This window comes from Pungitius pungitius, chromosome 4, assembly GCF_949316345.1.
Source record: "Pungitius pungitius chromosome 4, fPunPun2.1, whole genome shotgun sequence".
In the NCBI taxonomy this organism is placed as follows: domain Eukaryota; kingdom Metazoa; phylum Chordata; class Actinopteri; order Perciformes; family Gasterosteidae; genus Pungitius; species Pungitius pungitius.
Genome location: NC_084903.1, coordinates 20,154,620 through 20,171,182, shown reverse-complemented (window position 1 = coordinate 20,171,182; position 16,563 = coordinate 20,154,620). Strand labels below are relative to the sequence as shown.

The following is a 16,563-nucleotide window of genomic DNA, read 5'->3' as shown; positions in this document are numbered from 1 at the left end:
ATTTAGGGTGAGGCTTACACAAATATTAAACTATAAAATATAATTACAGGAAATATTAGGGAAAACGAAGACTGCCAGTCAATTCGTCACCTGAATGTGACTGACAGCGTGGGCAGGTGTGGCGGCGCACGTGGGGTAAAGTGAAGCGCGTCCGGCTAAACGAGGCTCACCATTGTTCTCCGCGGGGTCTTTGATCTCGTAGCAGTGGGCCAGAACCTCAGTGGGGAGGCGAGGCCTGGCCCCGGGGCTACGGTTTGTATCGACTCAGGAGGGCCCGACTACAAAAGGCAGAAGACGTCTCCAGCTCTGGAAGATCGCCGACGTGCAGCTTCATCTCAAGCTGACCTGCACACCGCAGCACTGTGGAGGGTGGAAACAGGAGGAATGAAACAGATTCCACGACCCAAAATTGCTAACAGTCGTAATATACTGTATATATATATATATATATATATATATATATATATATATATATTTATAAATTCATTTAGTTTTGTTAGGCATTGCATTAAAAGTTTTCTCTCAAATTTAAAATTTCCATAAAACCTTTATTCAAAATATTCAAAACTATTTGAAAAATAAGGCGAATAAGGAAGACATGTTGTATAGTGAAGTATAGTTAGACGCTAGAAACAAATGATGCTATTCATGCAATGCGCCAGCTGTGCATACACTCCTTACTTAAGACGAGGCCTTTAATGAACCTTAGTGTACAGTAAGTGGACAGGAGGGGCTTACAGCTAAAGAGAGTAATGCTCCTTTGCTGATGGTTCCCTTCCTCTCCAGACACTGCGGCTGAAGGCCATCAAGTCATTTAGCTCACATGGCAGAAAAAAAACAGCCAACACTAAAATGAAAATAAATCAGATAAAAATTTTACAGAAAGGTGTGTGAGGCTGGAAAATGCAACGTATGTGTGAGTGTGTTTATAATATAATGTGCATCTTATAACATGTATGTTTTCTGCACCCTGAGAGCACATTGAGGCAGATGAGACAGTGAACAGGGAGGGGGGGGGACGCGCCCCCTCTTAGGCCGCGGCGATTGTGTTTCAGTGTGTTGGCTCGGCTCTTCCTGTGGTGCTCTGTGTTGTGGACCAAGAAGCCACTGCTGGGAGCCACAGTGGAAGAGATCAATTGTACACATTCCCGCCACCTGAGATTCAAGTGTTTCTGTAACACTGCACAGCTCAATCGATACTGCAGCGAGGTACCGAGAGAGAGCGAATGGCCCGGCCCCTGCCCAGTGGTGGGGACTGCTCAGAGATAAAGCATGCATTTGGTCCTGTTTATTCCGGTTTCCCACCTGTTAGTATCCAACAGAAATATATATATATATATATATATATATATATATATATATATATATGTATAAGCTTTTTGGTTCACTGAGACAAGGCCTGCAACACTTCTGTGTTCATCTTCAATGCGTTTGAATTGAAATGTTACTTTTATTTATTTTGTAATGAAACATTAGAAATGTTACATTGCAAATGATGAAAACAACATCAATAAATATTACATTTTTAAACGATGAGGCCGAAAATCTGTTTAAAATGAAATGTACGCGGACGTAAAAGTCGTAAATATTTGTCTTAATTAACCAAACGGTAACACGGCGGAACGGTTTTATTTGTCTCTGTCCCTTTGAAAAAAAAAAAAAAAAACTCTCGGGAAGCCGATGTGCTGCACAAACAGAGCAGAGCAGATGTGATTGTTAAAAAGGAAGAAAAAAAAAACGGCAATGTGTGCATGGATCATTTAGCGTCGTCTTGAAATATAAAACGTAAATATTGAGGATTTCGGCTACGTGAAGAGGAGGAGGGGGGGGGGGGGTGCAAATGAACAGATCCTGCCGAATGTGCAACGATCTGTTTGATTAAATGCAGCTGTTGAAATACAAAAACGGGAAAAATTCGGTTTGAAAAAGAAAAGAAAAAGAGAAAAAGGCAAATGCCCTGAAAGCCGTCGGAGGCTTTATCCGGACACCCGCGTGTGATCAACTTATTTTAGCTTTATGGAAAACAGGTCGTTTCCGCGTACAACAGTTCATTTTCCACAAGTGAAAACTACTATTTAGTCTCCGCTTTAATTCCGTCCGTAAACTAGAAACCGTGCAAGTGTGTGGGTGGAGGGAACCTTTTGCTTTCCGCGTAAAAAGCCTCTTCTCGGTCCCGAGGATCGACGATGCGACGAAAGACAACAACAACAACAAAAAAAAAAACAGCAGCGGAAGTGATGAGGTTAAAACTGCGACTTTTAAACACGAGAAAACAACACGATTAATGATCGACTACTGCTCGAGATGCTCATCATCGGTGGAACGGCAGCTCTAAACACACTTCATTCAAAGACAAAACGTTTTTTTTTATTTCCATTTCTGTTACTGTTGCAAATGATTGTCAACGTTTGATGCGTGAAAAAAAAAGAATTACCAGTATAGATCCAACAGTACGATAAATAAAGATGGGAATAAAAGTACACACACACACACGCACAATGTTTCTTTTGGAAAACTGATGTATTTGATTATTAGAGTAAAGAATTACAGTATCTTAGTTGTTAGTAGGTATTAAAGTGTAGAGAAACTGGACCCATAAAGATCTTCCAACTTTCCAAGAAAGTGCATGTAACAGTCCGAAGGTTGTCAAACCTAATATATATTTATATTTATAAAAACACTATCATTTTGTCCCATGGCCGTGATGGACTTCTCTTGTGTGAGCTCTATGTACATTTTTCTTACGAGGGAGTTTTTATTTCCACGTCTGAGCGTATTTACAGAAGCTTCAACACATAACTTTGCACTTGATGTCAGTGAGGATGCTGGGACATAGCAGCAACGTGGAAATCCAGCTGAGAACTGAAGGAGAATCCTGCTCATTTGATTGGCTGTCTCAGTTCCAAAAGCCAGTAAATGGGCCACACCAAATGTTCCCTTCTGTCTTGCTTTCACCAACACCAAAAATACGAGCAACAAAAAAAAAAAATTGAGGGGGAAATATGGAAGAAAATAAAAAGTAAAAAGTACAATACACAGAAACGGTAACAACAAAAGTCAACACTAAAGAAACCCTTGAATTGTAGCAAGCTTCAATGTTTTGTCATCCTTAAATAAAATAAAGTAAATATCAGTTGGAAAGAAAGGAACTACGACATAATTGAGTCCCTTGCCTGAATGTCATTGTTTTGCTTGAATGAGGAAAGAGGGGGGGAGGGGGGGGGGGCATGAACACACAGATGTTAGACCATCTACAGAAGATCAGTGTACAGTATTTACAGCAAGTCTGTTTGCTTATTACAGGGCTAATGCATCACATGTACATCGACAGTTCGGTTATAGCTACTACAGACAGAAAATAACTTAATGCCAAGGTAAGGTTATCTACCCAGATATTCTAAGTTTCAAAAGCACATTTTTTTAAGCACCCATACATACCCATTCTGGCTTTAAAACAAACAAAAACCTAACTGTTAATGCTTCCACTTGGTTTCAAGCAAGGTTATAATCACTAATAAATAAGCTCCGTAAAACTATAACATGTACATTGTACAAAAAAAGCAACTTGTCTTCACACTCGTGTTCGTAAAGATTCAATGGCGAGCAAAGCAGTTCAGTTGATTTTGTCCCTGTCTTGTTCTCTTTCTTGTTTGTCTACATGTGTGTACAATATGTGTCCGTGCGCAACCCGAGGACATTCACTTTAACTGGTGACGATTTCTTTATTATCCTCCATGAAGCGAGTGAACCGGAAGTGGGCCCCGTTCTCCGTGTTGGCCATTTTCTCCAAACCTGCAAGGGCAGCGTTGGGCTCCATGCTGTGCAGCTTGTCGAGGCTGCCGGTCATGCCACCGATGGGAGAGCTACCCCCATTTATCATGCTGCCCGACATGGGTGGGAGGCCTCCGTTCTGGATGACAGAGATTTCGTTGGTCTTCATCGCCAGGCCGTTGGAGAAGGCTGCGGCGTACTGGTTCCAGAAGCTGGTTGGGTCCCCGTTGCTCGCCCTTGATGCCATGTCCTTCTGGAAGATTTCAGGAAACTTGACGGGGTTTGCACCCAGGAAGGCCATTGGCCCGTCCACAGAGAGCCTGCGCCCACGTCTGGCGGGAGCGCTGTTCCACATGTGCGTGCCCATGTGGACCTGCAGAGAGAGAGAGAGAGAGAGAGAGAGAGAGAGAGCGAGAGGAGGGGAATAAAAAGGAGGGAGACAAAGAGAAGGATGAAAATTAGTGATGTTTACAAACTTGGTCACGAGAGCTGCACATGAGATGATGCAATGGAAAAAATAATAATAATGCTTGACTCCGAATTAAAATAGCTTCACACCCGGTGTGCAGCAGACCAGTTAGTTGCTTATGCTGTGAGAGGTAACGGCACGTGTAAATATCTTCTTTTTTTTCTTTTTGGCAAAACTAAGACATGCTGTTTAATTTGTTCATCTCACAAGGGGAACATTGGGCTTGGGGATAAATAAGTGTCCATGCATCCCAAATCTCTCTATGTGGGATCCTGTCCTAATAATTTAGGCCTGTGGCAGTTTTCAAATAGTGTATTGCTCAAAACTACTGACCGACCTGTGCACCAAATCATTCTTAGCTGATTACATTGTGGAATTCCTACCAGTTGCATGATTCAGCCTTTCCATCATAAGGTAACTTCTTTTTTTCAGAGAGCGTTTCCTGTCATTAATTATACAACACGATCACCTCTTGATGCCTAGTGCACTCACACGCTGTATAAAACCCTACAGGACCTCTGAGACACATTTCCATAAACGTTCTCACGCACAAACTTTCGGGAGGCCGGCGGATTTCTGGATGCCTCAACATTTACCTTGAGGTTTCCTTTGGTGGTAAAGGCTCGGCCACAGATGCTGCAGGCAAAGGGCTTCTCCCCTGTGTGGGTTCTCTCGTGGATCTGCAGAGCGCTGGAGGAGGAGAAACACTTCCCGCAGGCGTTGCAGAAGTGTTGCTTGGGCGTCCTCCGTTGCGGAGCGGCAGAAAGCACTGGGGACGTGGAGGCAGATGATGTGACCAAGCCAGAGGGCATTTCCTTGTTTTCTATGTGGAGGCTATGGAGGAAGCCATTAACCTCTGGTTTGTTAACAGAGCCTACAGAGAGAAGGGAAGGGGTTGGGCTGGAGGACAGGCTCGTGTTTGACGGCTCAAAGAGTTGTGAGGGCAGGTCTCTCATTTGATGGGTGAGCATGTGCTGCTTGAGGTTGCCCTTGGTGGAGAAACCCCTGTTGCAGGCCGTGCAAATAAATGGCCGTTCTTTGGTATGGCTTCGATAGTGAATGTCCAAGGCACTCTGACAAGCGAAGGTCTTCCCACAGATGTCACAGGATGTGTTCTTGATGATGCTACGCTCACGGAAGGGGAATAACATGCCTAAGGGATCTTTTGAGGGATTGACAGATGTCAGGTCCAGTGCTCCAATGTTGGAGGGGTTAGAGTGCAAGAGGCTTGCAGTGGTGTGCTCCAACGATAATGCCCTCTGGTGCCTTTCTTCGAGACTAGGGGATTTGCGTGGTTGTGGCTGCATGCTAATGGGGGATGGTGCCTGCATGGAGGAGGTAGATTCTGACACAGCTGGACTCCCGGGACTTTGGCTGTCAACATCCCCTCCTAAAGACGAGGAGTCATTGGTGAAGCAATCTCTCTCAACAAAGCCGTTTGCCATAGCCCTCATTTGGATGACTTGTAGCTCCTCGGTTTCATTATTGTGGGCACTTTCTTCTCCATTTCTCTCTCTCCCCTCCTGGCTTGACAATTCATGGAGGGCTGGGGAGTTACATAGACTGTCATGAAACGCTTCAGCTGACCTCGGTGTGTCTGGCACACTGCTGTCTGGGCCCTCCTCCATTCCTTCAAAGTTGTCATCAGAGAAGTTGTCCAGATCATCAATGTTTCCCTCGTCAAATGACCCAGTGTCAGAGACCATGGACTCTGGGTAACTCTCTGGTAGAGGGGTGTTGGGGATGTGCCCACCCATGTGCATGCGGATGTGTTGCTGAAGAACCACGGCATTTGTGAACTTCTTCTGACAAATAGGACAGGAGTGTTGGACCCTCAGGGGAGGCATGGCCCTATGGACGCTGTAGTGAGTCTTAAGATTACCCTTGGTGGTAAAGGCCCTGCCACAGATTTTACACTTGAAGGGCCTTTCCCCGGTGTGAGTGCGGTAGTGCATTTTAAGAGCACTTTGGCAGCTCAGCACCCGGTGGCAGATGACACATTCATTTGGGTCTGCCACCTTCCTGTCGATGTTCTCCACAAGCTGCTGTAGCTTGGAGGTCTCTGACCCCTGGAGAGGATCTAGGATACCGCCAAAGGGGAATTTAGCCTTGAACTGATCAGACATAAGAGGCATGAGGGGGTTGGTCATCATGGGCGGACTGTTTGATGTTGTGTAGTCAGCAGTGCTTTCTGAGGCCGAGCTCACGTTTGTCATGAAGCCTGAGGAGTGGCTGCCTTCTTCAGTTCTCCCATTTGAGGTAGGCAAAGTTGCACCTTCACCTTCTTCAGACACCCGGTCCATACATTTAGCTGAAGGCTCAGTAGTGCCCAAGACACTCTTTGCGACAGAAGGGCTAGTTATGGCTATTGAATGATCTTCCTTTTTGATGAAATGGGGCAAGCTCGGCATGGTTGGTGGCAGCAACATGCCAACTGAGGAAGTCATTGTGGGCAAAACTGGTTTGCTGTCCAGCCAGCTGGTGACAGGTTTCTCAGGAGGCATGGACATGCCGTATGGGATGCCGGTGCTTGTTGGTATGTTGTCTAAATGCTCAGGAACAGGGTAGGGGTTCATCTGGATGTGTGGGTATTTTTCTTTATGGCGCTGGAAATGCACCTTCAGGTTACCCCGGGTGGAGAAGCGGTTGCCACATATATTACACTTGTACGGTCTCTCGCCAGTGTGAGAGCGCAGGTGGATTTGCAAGGCACTGTCACTTCCAAACACCTTGCCACAAAACCTGCACTTATGCTTGAAGAAAGCCTCATCAGTGCTGCTCTTGTGTTCAAATGAAGTGACATTTGGCGGCTTGCCTTTCCTCTGCTGGGCCAAAGCTGCTAAAGAGTTGAGGTCCTCTACGGTGGTGCCAACACTGGGCAAAGAGCTGGAAAATATTGGGTTACCAGGTGGGGGCTGAGGTAGAAGGGGATTCACTGCAGAGCTTATCAGGCTTCCCATTCCGAATGCTGGCGTGGATGACTTGGTGAGGGAGGAGTTGCTGAGCTGAGAGTGGAGGCTACTCATATGATTCGGCCTCTTGTCAGAGGATTGGGTGTTGACTGTTGATGGCCCCAGTGTGCTAATGCTCTGAGATGTCTCACTGCTGCTTGGGTTGGACTGAGGTAGCTGTGCTGCTGCAGCCAGCTGCTTTAGGCTATTAATACTGGCGGACTGACTGGCCAGGTTCTGGGCTAGGCCTGCGGCTGCAGCCAGCTGCTGGGAAAGATGTGAGCTGAGTGTGGTCAGTGGGTTGGCAGCAGGCCCCATTGTGCCTGGAGCAGAAGTCGGGGGCACCTGCAGTTCCGGGGACTGGGAGGCCAGTAGCAGTATCTGATGGCGAATCTGCTCGATAAGCTGCAACTGGTGGATCTGTTGCTGTTGTAGGCCGAGGAGCTGCTCCATAAGGGCGGGCACTGCCACCCTGGGGCCCCCTGTGTTACGGGCCTCTTGGGAGAATTGGGCCACGGCCACTTTGGTGCTTTGCAGATTTTCAATTATAACATTGCTGTTGATCATGGAGAAGTTTCCCAGGTCAGACAGGTTTCTGAGCTGAGGTAGAGGCGCAGAAATAGCAGAGGTACCAACTGCAGGGCCAGAGGTGCTCCTGCCACCATGGCAGCCGACTGTGTCGATGGGGCTCCCGCTCTCTGTGTAACTGCCTTCCTCTTCATGACCGCTGCTCATTCCGGAAACGTCCACGTCCATGGCTTCGTCTTTGTCAGGAGAGTTTGGCTCCAAGAGGTCACTGCACTCTGTTTGATCAGTGTTATTAGCTGTGTCATTCATCTGGTCATCGGGATTATGCGGAGAAGACCCAGGTGAGAAAGTTCCGGTGGGGGAGACGGGGTGTTCATTCACAATCAGAACTAGCTGATTCTTAGAGCAATTTTTCTGGTGTTCTTCAAGATCTGATAGTTCAAAGAACTCAGCACAACATCTGCTACAGACGTGGGCGTCTGACTCCTTGCAGGGGGGATCCTCTGAGCAAAGTTCTGTGTCCCCTGAAAAGAGACAAAACAGAGGATTAGTGATTAGAAATGTTTTGCAGCTGAAGAAGCAGCTTTATCTCCTCAAATTCCATTGTTGTTAATCTTAAGTTAATCAGTTTTACACTTATCCCCTTGATACGTTCACAAAAACAACGATCGAAAGGCAACAATAAGCCAACAGAAATGAGAAAAGGCCCTATTCAATGCAGTGGCCTCTGAAACACGATAAGAGGGAAACAAAATCAATTGGAACTACTCAAATATTGCTTAAAAGTGATCTTTGAAGATGTACATCTGGGTCTCATCAATCCGACCAAAGGTAATCATTTTCTCCAGATAATCCATCAAAATATAGAATAGAGTGAAGTGAGGACGTTGGGTCTTAATGAAATTTCATAGAAAGGCATTGATTTCCTATATTCCATGCCCTTCAAAGTCGACTTGTCCACTAGGCTCAAATCAAGCATTTGAAGGACTTATTAGACTTTCAATTTGCTGTCAACTTTGCTCATTTTCAGCCAACTATGGGCATCTCGGACAGGTTATCTATGTCACTAAACTAATTTGTATCCACTCAGGCAGCAGTCACGGTGAGACATGAAAAACAGAGCCTTGTGTGTCTAGGCTTTTACGTGCAGACACTAAATACAGCGAGCAAAACAAAAGAGGAAAAAATGAGAGCGAAACATAAAAAGGAGGCTGATTCAGTACCTAAGATATGACATTCTTTATTATGGTTGAAATGTTTGCAAAAATGTAAAAGTGATCCATTTATCTTTTTTGTTTAAATAAACGTGAGCAACCTTAGACCAAACACTAATCAGTAAGTTGCTCTGGGACAAAACCAACAGACAAATGTATAAATTACATGGCCAAAACTTTAGAGAAGGGCAAGAATTCTTCACTAACTTGCCAAAACTCGGAAACTTGACACACCAGTTCACAGGTCTCGCAGGAAACACAACACAGCAACCTATGATGTCACTCAAATGAGAACTCTAAAGAAATGCTGATGAGGATCGTGAGAGCAATGTGTTTTGGCATTTTACATTTTGATGAACAAGACAAGTCAGGGAGTGGAAAGGCAAAGCATCACCCTGCCCCCCCCCCCCCCCCCCCCAAAGCCACTGCTGTGCTCCAGACTTTCCTGATTCTTCTCCCTCTTTGTCACACTAAAATCTTGCTGTTTAACATACAAGTTGATTTACAAATTGTATTTCTCTATGAGCCCCTTTTTATTGTCCCTCTGGCCCCTCAACACTTTCATCAGGGCCAAGAATTCATTTGCAAATGAAACCCAGAGGAGTGCAGCCCTGCCCCACAGAGAGACAGGATGCCTTCCCATTGTTCGCGCAGCATGGGAGCGGCGGGGATCGTCGGCGCAGCCTGGCCCTGCTCATCTCAGTCGACTCAAAGCAGATCCTGTTTAATTCAGGGATTATCTCCCTCAATGTTTCTCTGCCCAGAGACATCAGATAACGCAAAGTTGCCATGACAGTAAACCCTGGCCCTCACACCACCAAACCATGCAAACAAGACTTAACTTTAATCATAACTTTTCGTTTTAAATCCGCCCCCCCCCCCCCCCCTCCTTCCGACCCACCGTCTACCTACACCCCAGGAGCTAATTTTGAAGAAGAAAAAAAAACGTGTTTGATTTATAGTGTGAGAAATGTGGGTATTAAATAAACACCTTTTCTCAAAGCTGCCTGTACTCAAATTAGAGTCAGGAATATCCTGTTGCATCACATACGGGGATGAAAATAGGAAAAATACAAAAAAGTAAAAGGTTTTTTTTTTTACCAGACTTATAGGAGATGTACAGTTAAAATCAAAGTGGAGCATTAGAGAAAAATCACAATGCATTTACTTTTTCAGAAATGGTGAAGAAATTTAAGTAATTCACCATATAAATAATACATATAGAAAGAGACCATAATAGACCATATTATTTTATACAGTGTGCATTTTCTAAACTGTTTAATTTTTTTAAATTTTTTAACATTAAATGCAAAGAAATTAAAATAATACAAATATGACTAGAATATATAACAAGAGAAAACTAGAACGACAGAGTAGATTATATAAATGCATCAGCGCATTCTATAATTAAGCAAATGGAGAAAAACATTTATCACAATGGTGCGATGCAGCAAACTGGTCGTCATCAACTGCAATCTTAAATTTGAAATGTTTTAGAAGAAAATATATATATTTTTGTATTTTATCAACATAAACGCTTGAAGATTGGCTTTTTTCGACTGTGCCTTTTTACATTTTACATGACAAAATAATCATAAAACCAAATCAATGCACGAGTATAAACCCACTGTCCAACTAAGACCAGAATAGCAAACAACGCAGATGCTAGCATTAGGCTTAATTCCCCAAATAGCAAGGATTAACTTCCGATTAAAATTAAGATAAAGTCAAGCTGGCATAAAGATAGAGTCTGTAAAACTTCCCTAGAATCTCAATTTAAAAGCAACACGTAGGCAGTGTGCAGGGCGAAAGGGCGTCATGAGAGACAAAGAGCAGAGGACAGTGACTGACCAAAAATCACACGAGAGCCAAGAAAGCGAGGACAAGTTGAAAAAGTTAGCGGAGAGCTTTGAGAGATCCTACATTATTTTCTCGCCGGGGGCCTCTGTGAGCCTCTTGACACTTGTAACTTCAGGAGGTTTTGCTGCTCTCATCGTCTCCAGCACTCAGGACTCATCCCACTGAACACTAGATGGGGTTCCACTAAAGCTGCCGTGGCCCAGGACGAGAATCTAAAGAAACTCGGGCCCCGGGTTGACATGCTTAAAGCTCGAGGGGAGGGGAGGAGGGGAAAAAAAAAAAGAAGAAAAAAAAAAAGGCAAAGCAAGTCCTTCAGGCTACGGCTAGACTCACACCACATAAACACTGGCAGAATGACAAGCAACTTCACTCTCCGTTTGCAGGGAACCACAGCGCAGAGTGGGCTGCCCTGCAAATCTCCCCTCTGGGGGGGCCACTCTGATAGGGCAAAGGGGGACGACCACAACATTGATAAGGCCCCACACACACACACACACAAACACACACGCACACGCACTTGAATGAAACGCCGAGGCCTCGCCGGGGGCCGCCCGCGGCTCCAAACCAGCGGGGTTCAATGGCGAGGTGGCGAGGAACACACGGGGCCCTGAACTCGCGTCACCTCCAACACAGAGGGGACACTGGCAAAGGTTAAAACAGCCCAGCATCCCACCCTCTGCGGCCCTCGGCCCCGACCTCCCAGCAACGCCCGGCCCTCAGCATCACTGGTATTCCGCGACAAGCACAATGACTTTCTGTTTGCACTTCCGAACTACCACCGCTCTCCAGAAGACACACACAGGCACGCTCGCTCGCAAGGAGCACCCCCCCCACCCCCCCCCCCCCCCCCAGAGACATCATGTCCATAGCGTTGAAAATGACAAACACAGGACGCTTTTTTTTTTTTTTTTTTTTACACACAATTTTAACATGTGGTATGGAATGAGACTTTGTTTGGGAATTTGCATTCTGCAAGAGCTAGTGACAAAAAAAGTGACTGTTCAGAAAGTTTATTAGATTTAAAAGAAGATGCAGGAGAAGAAAAAAAAAAACATTCTTCAGGAATTAAGTTCCTAAAAATCACGTGAAATGGGCTGCAAATACCTTTTCTACAGGACTTTCTCCTGAAAGAAGCAAGTGTTTTTTTCAAATTACCTTCACATGCTTTTCATGCAGCATTAATATGGCTTTGAGAGTATTTGCATTGCGTTTTTGTAATTTATAGGCCTTATGCAACAGGTCTAGCATATGGGAAACAAATTATTTCCCCTATATTATGAAATATTCCATATTTATTCATGGCATGTCTCATTTATTTCGTTGTGTAAATCATTTGTAAAATAATTAGAATGTGAATGCTGATTATTATTATACTGCATTTCGGAGCAAATACAAGCTTCCATTTAAATCAATATATTTTCTTATAAATATAGTTCAACAAACACATTTGATTTTTCCTGTCAATGAGGGATTTGAAAGTCGGTCAACAAAATCACACGTTACAACGCAACCTCCTGTTATGCAATTCAACTGCTATTGACCTTTATCCTACAATCATGTCATGCCGTAGTTTTTTTTCTTTTTTTTTTAAGTTGCATGTCTTCAATAAAAATATATCAATTAAGTGAACATTTGTTCACAGCTTGACGGGATATCGCTCGACTCAGTAACCCTGAGCTCCACACAGATACCACTGTGCAGCCCACAGACTGATTCCACAACTTTGAGAAAAAAATAATTCCCATCGTCCTATTTATTTTTCTCAGAAGGCCAAAGTTAATCATATACCGCGTCTCTCAAGGCGATCAAGTAAAACAACAACACGCGGATTTATCAGCGTGTATTTGAGGAAAACGATCCATCGTGTTGGTATTAACACGAATACAACGCGTTTGCGTGAGAAAGAGCGTGTGAGACTCCACTTCTTCACGCTGCCATTTGAACAAAAAACAGAAAACAAAACATTTCTGGAGATTTCCAGGATGCGTTTTGCTCTGCGCTCTTTGGAGCAGTTCGACCCCCCCCCCTCTCTCTCCGATCGAACTTTTTTACTTCGTAATAAAGCACGCTGGTGTGCAAACAGCCAATGACTCACTGATAGAGATTTTCATAATAGTTCTGGAAACACTGTGAGGCTTTACAGCGTGGGACAGAATGTCCGAGGACCCGGGGAAAAAAAAAAAGTTGGGAGCAGAGAGAGAGAGAGAGAGACAGGGTGGTCCATTCCATCTCCAGGCACCGGGACCGGCCGCTTTACGCAGCGCAGCCTCGACGAAACTAAACCGGCGTGAGTCAAATTTCAACTATAGTTTAACAAGAAGGAAAAAAATTGAAAATCAGAAGGTAAAGCTGAAAAGATTTTAAAAAAAAGTTTGGGAACTTTTAACACACACACCGTTCCCCTAACGACAAACAGATACTTCCCTCACTGTATTTAACGTGTATTTTGATTTTATTTTAATAGCTCCAATATTTGAGCATGCATATGACTGATAATAAAGTCTAAATTCCCCTTTGAAGTGGAATAAAGTGGAAGTCGGGAAATCGTAATCCTTGTTTAAAAAAAAAGGAAGAAAAAAAAAATATAGTTTCATCCCTATTTCATAAACAGTAGTGAAACTCAACGTAATACCTCGAAATGTTGGTAAAAAGAACTGCTCAAAAAGGGGAGATATTCGTGGTGTTTGGATAAAAGGGGATAAGTTACGTGGACTCACCATTGTGCTCCGATAAAGGCAGATGAGGGTCGGATTGGAAGTGTTGCGGCTTCGCTTGTTTCCTCCGCGACATGCTGGCTGGCACATCAGCAGGCAAAGAATAAAAAATGACTACAAAACCTTCGCAAAAATTACGTAAATCGAGCCCATCTACCGCGCATGTGCCCCGTTATGATTATCAATAATGCTCTGCGATTAATCATACAGGGGGGGCTTCTTTGAAAGGCGATTGGCACCTCGCCAGCCCCCCTCCTATTCAAATGAAGTCTCTTTAATCAATTAGCTCCTGATTTGCTGGGGACTCTTGTCTCTCTCTCAGCTCCCACCCAATGAGTTGATCCGAACGGGGGGAGAAAGGCTGGCTCTTCCAAACTCCCTTTGGATCCGGTTTAACCCCTTCTGTTAGCCAAGTCAACGCTTATCGTGACTACGACGGGGGGGGGGGGATGTCGGCGTCTCGAGTCAATGCCCTGCGACGGTATCTTTCAATCATTCACATTGACAATCATTCAGCGATCACAGTTTCTCTGGGTCGTCTTTTCCTCTCCGTCCCGTCGACGCGGGACCGGTTGGACGCTCGCGACTCAAAACCTCCGCGACCGCCCGGGCAAACTTTTTTCCTCCAAACAACTCCGCAGTCCGTCGTCCGCAGTTGCATTTAAGATGGTCGTAATTCAGTTCGCGTTGTCTTGCTCAACGACAGCTACTCTCTGAATAGTTTCAATCGCGGCTCCCGGTGCGTTAAAGCGCAGTGTAGCGCGAGCATGTTCCGTGCGTAAAATGGCACCGGTAAGCGTTCCAAAAGGTCCACGGTGTCTTCAGACGTCCCGATCAGTTTCATTTGATTATCATTAGTCGAAAAGGGGGTGACTTACTAACACGTTTTCATCACACACTGCATTCCGCGAATAAACAAACTTTGAGGGCCCGTGCAGCACTGGGGGGGAAAAAGCGGAGCCCGGCCCATCGAGGATCTGATTGGTCACCGGGCTATTCAGTCACGCTGGCGTTCACCTTCACCTCCCCCCTCCCTCTCTATCTCTCTCTCTCTCTCTCTCTCTCTCTCTCCCACTCGCTCTCTTTCTCTCTCCGTGATTGCGCACAGCGGATCCAAACGTTTTGTTCGCACTGAGATGATCGGCGGTAGAGAGAGCGGGGACAAGTCTGTTCATCTAAAATAATCTGTTCACCAATTTCTTCCACTTGATATTTTTCTTCTTCTAGCGAATGACTTTATCACAATCACATTTGGACTAAAAAACATCCCTTTTAATTACTAAGGGAAAAATCTTCGAAAATTGTTTGTTTTTATATCGTTGCCATGAGGCTGTTTGTTTAGTGAAACCAGTTACGGAATGAAGTCCAGGAGTGGGATGCGTTGCAAGTCTTTAGTGGCATCTTGCTTTTTAGACATTTTTTAATGCAGTAAAAATATATATAATTCCACCGTTAACCCAAGAAAATAATGTCTCAATTCATCTGGAAATAAACTATGGATCACACACACACACATATTTTTATTGTTGCTATTTTTATTATTAGTATTTCTATGATCACTCTGAATAATGCACTAACAGGAGTGCGCCTTCAATGGGGATGTTTTAAGAGGGCAAGAGGTCCCGCGGGAGCTTCACGTTGAGCGCTGAGTCGAGTAGATTTATTACGTGAAAAAGATAAACGAAGCTCTCAGTCGAGCTGATTTTGAGAAATGAAGATAATAATGTTACTATAGGTGATGCCTCGGATGCCATTATTTTTCACTGAATATTTAAAGAGCGGCTGCAGGCTAGATGGATCTGCTCCTCTCTTCTGTCAGCTATCTTTTAGGTTCGACTAGCCTTACTATTTACTTATTCATGAAAAAAAGGGAAAAGCAGGGGGTGAAATCAACTACTGATGGCTCTAAGTGATGTGCTTTATGAAAATGCAAAATATTTAATATATATATATATATTTAAATGTCTCATATTTTGTGATTTTGATTTCTGTACTGTCGAAAATTGAACGATGTAATCAGATCGAAATTTAACCCCTGACCAATCAAATCACGCAGGAAAATAATCATCAGTAGGTGAAACGTGTCTGTTTGTGCCGTAAAAAAAAAAAAAAACGCCCTCGCAATTGTGTGCACCAAACTTGAAATTGCTGGAAGAGGGGAAAAGGGGGTCTGCAATATTGTAATGTCCCGAGCGGGGAAATCAATGGCCAGTTAATTGATGTGAGTGTTGGTGTGAGATTGTAAACAGGGTGATTTGCAGCCCAGCCGAGCGGGAGACATTTTAAATGGGATTCACTCAGGACGGTGAGGATACAGTGTTAACAATCGTGGGCTGGATGACACAGACGGACACACTTTGGGGACCCAAAAGCATTACTCAATGCCAAAAAAAAAAAGTTTTCTACTTTCAGATTTATGACCTTTCAGGTACAATGGGCTAGTTTTTTGGTTGATTGTGAAAAAAATATTTATAATATATTTGTATCTTTATGTTATTATATTTATACATTTGTGCTTTGACAGAGGAAGGTGGACTGAATGCTCCCCCAGACCTTTATCACATAGTATAACACATTCTAGTGATAAAAAAAAAAAAACTCAAGTAATCTCATAATAATCACACTGTCACACACATAGTGAAAAATGTACACCAGTGGCTTAAAAGTGGAGCAAAATGACAGAAGCTTTTGGCATAAAAGTGTGCGTGATTTTGTGTTATGCGCGATCAATGCAGCACGCGCAACATCTCACGGAAGGTCCGGGCGGGTGCCATCACTCACTATTATCACTGACACCCCGTGATTGATCATATAGCTCAGAAACACTGCGCGTTGGGCCGCATAATGCGATAGTTAAGGCGGGAGGGGGGGAGGGGGGGAGGATCTCCCGAACCGGACTCGTTAGTGATCCTCAGCCCGTGTATCTCTCAGAAGAAAGCCTCCTTTCTGTGTGACACCGCATTCAACACGTGGTAGGTTTTCTATTCACGGTCCTGTTCCCCCCGCTCGACGCGATGCCCAAAGAATTACAACTAGCCGGATCAGGCCTTCATCTA

General features: G+C 44.4%; 1 protein-coding gene across 1 annotated transcript; it reads right to left on the bottom strand.

Annotated features, from left to right (window-relative positions):
• Window positions 1–2,392: 2,392 nt before the first annotated feature.
• Window positions 2,393–14,430, bottom strand: sall1a (spalt-like transcription factor 1a). Its single transcript, XM_037486662.2, has 3 exons — window positions 13,511–14,430; window positions 4,837–8,243; window positions 2,393–4,144 (listed from the first exon to the last, which is right to left on the bottom strand). The coding sequence occupies exons 1-3, from the start codon at window positions 13,581–13,583 to the stop codon at window positions 3,704–3,706; spliced, it is 3,921 nt and encodes a 1,306-aa protein (XP_037342559.2). The 5' UTR covers window positions 13,584–14,430; the 3' UTR covers window positions 2,393–3,703.
• Window positions 14,431–16,563: the final 2,133 nt, after the last annotated feature.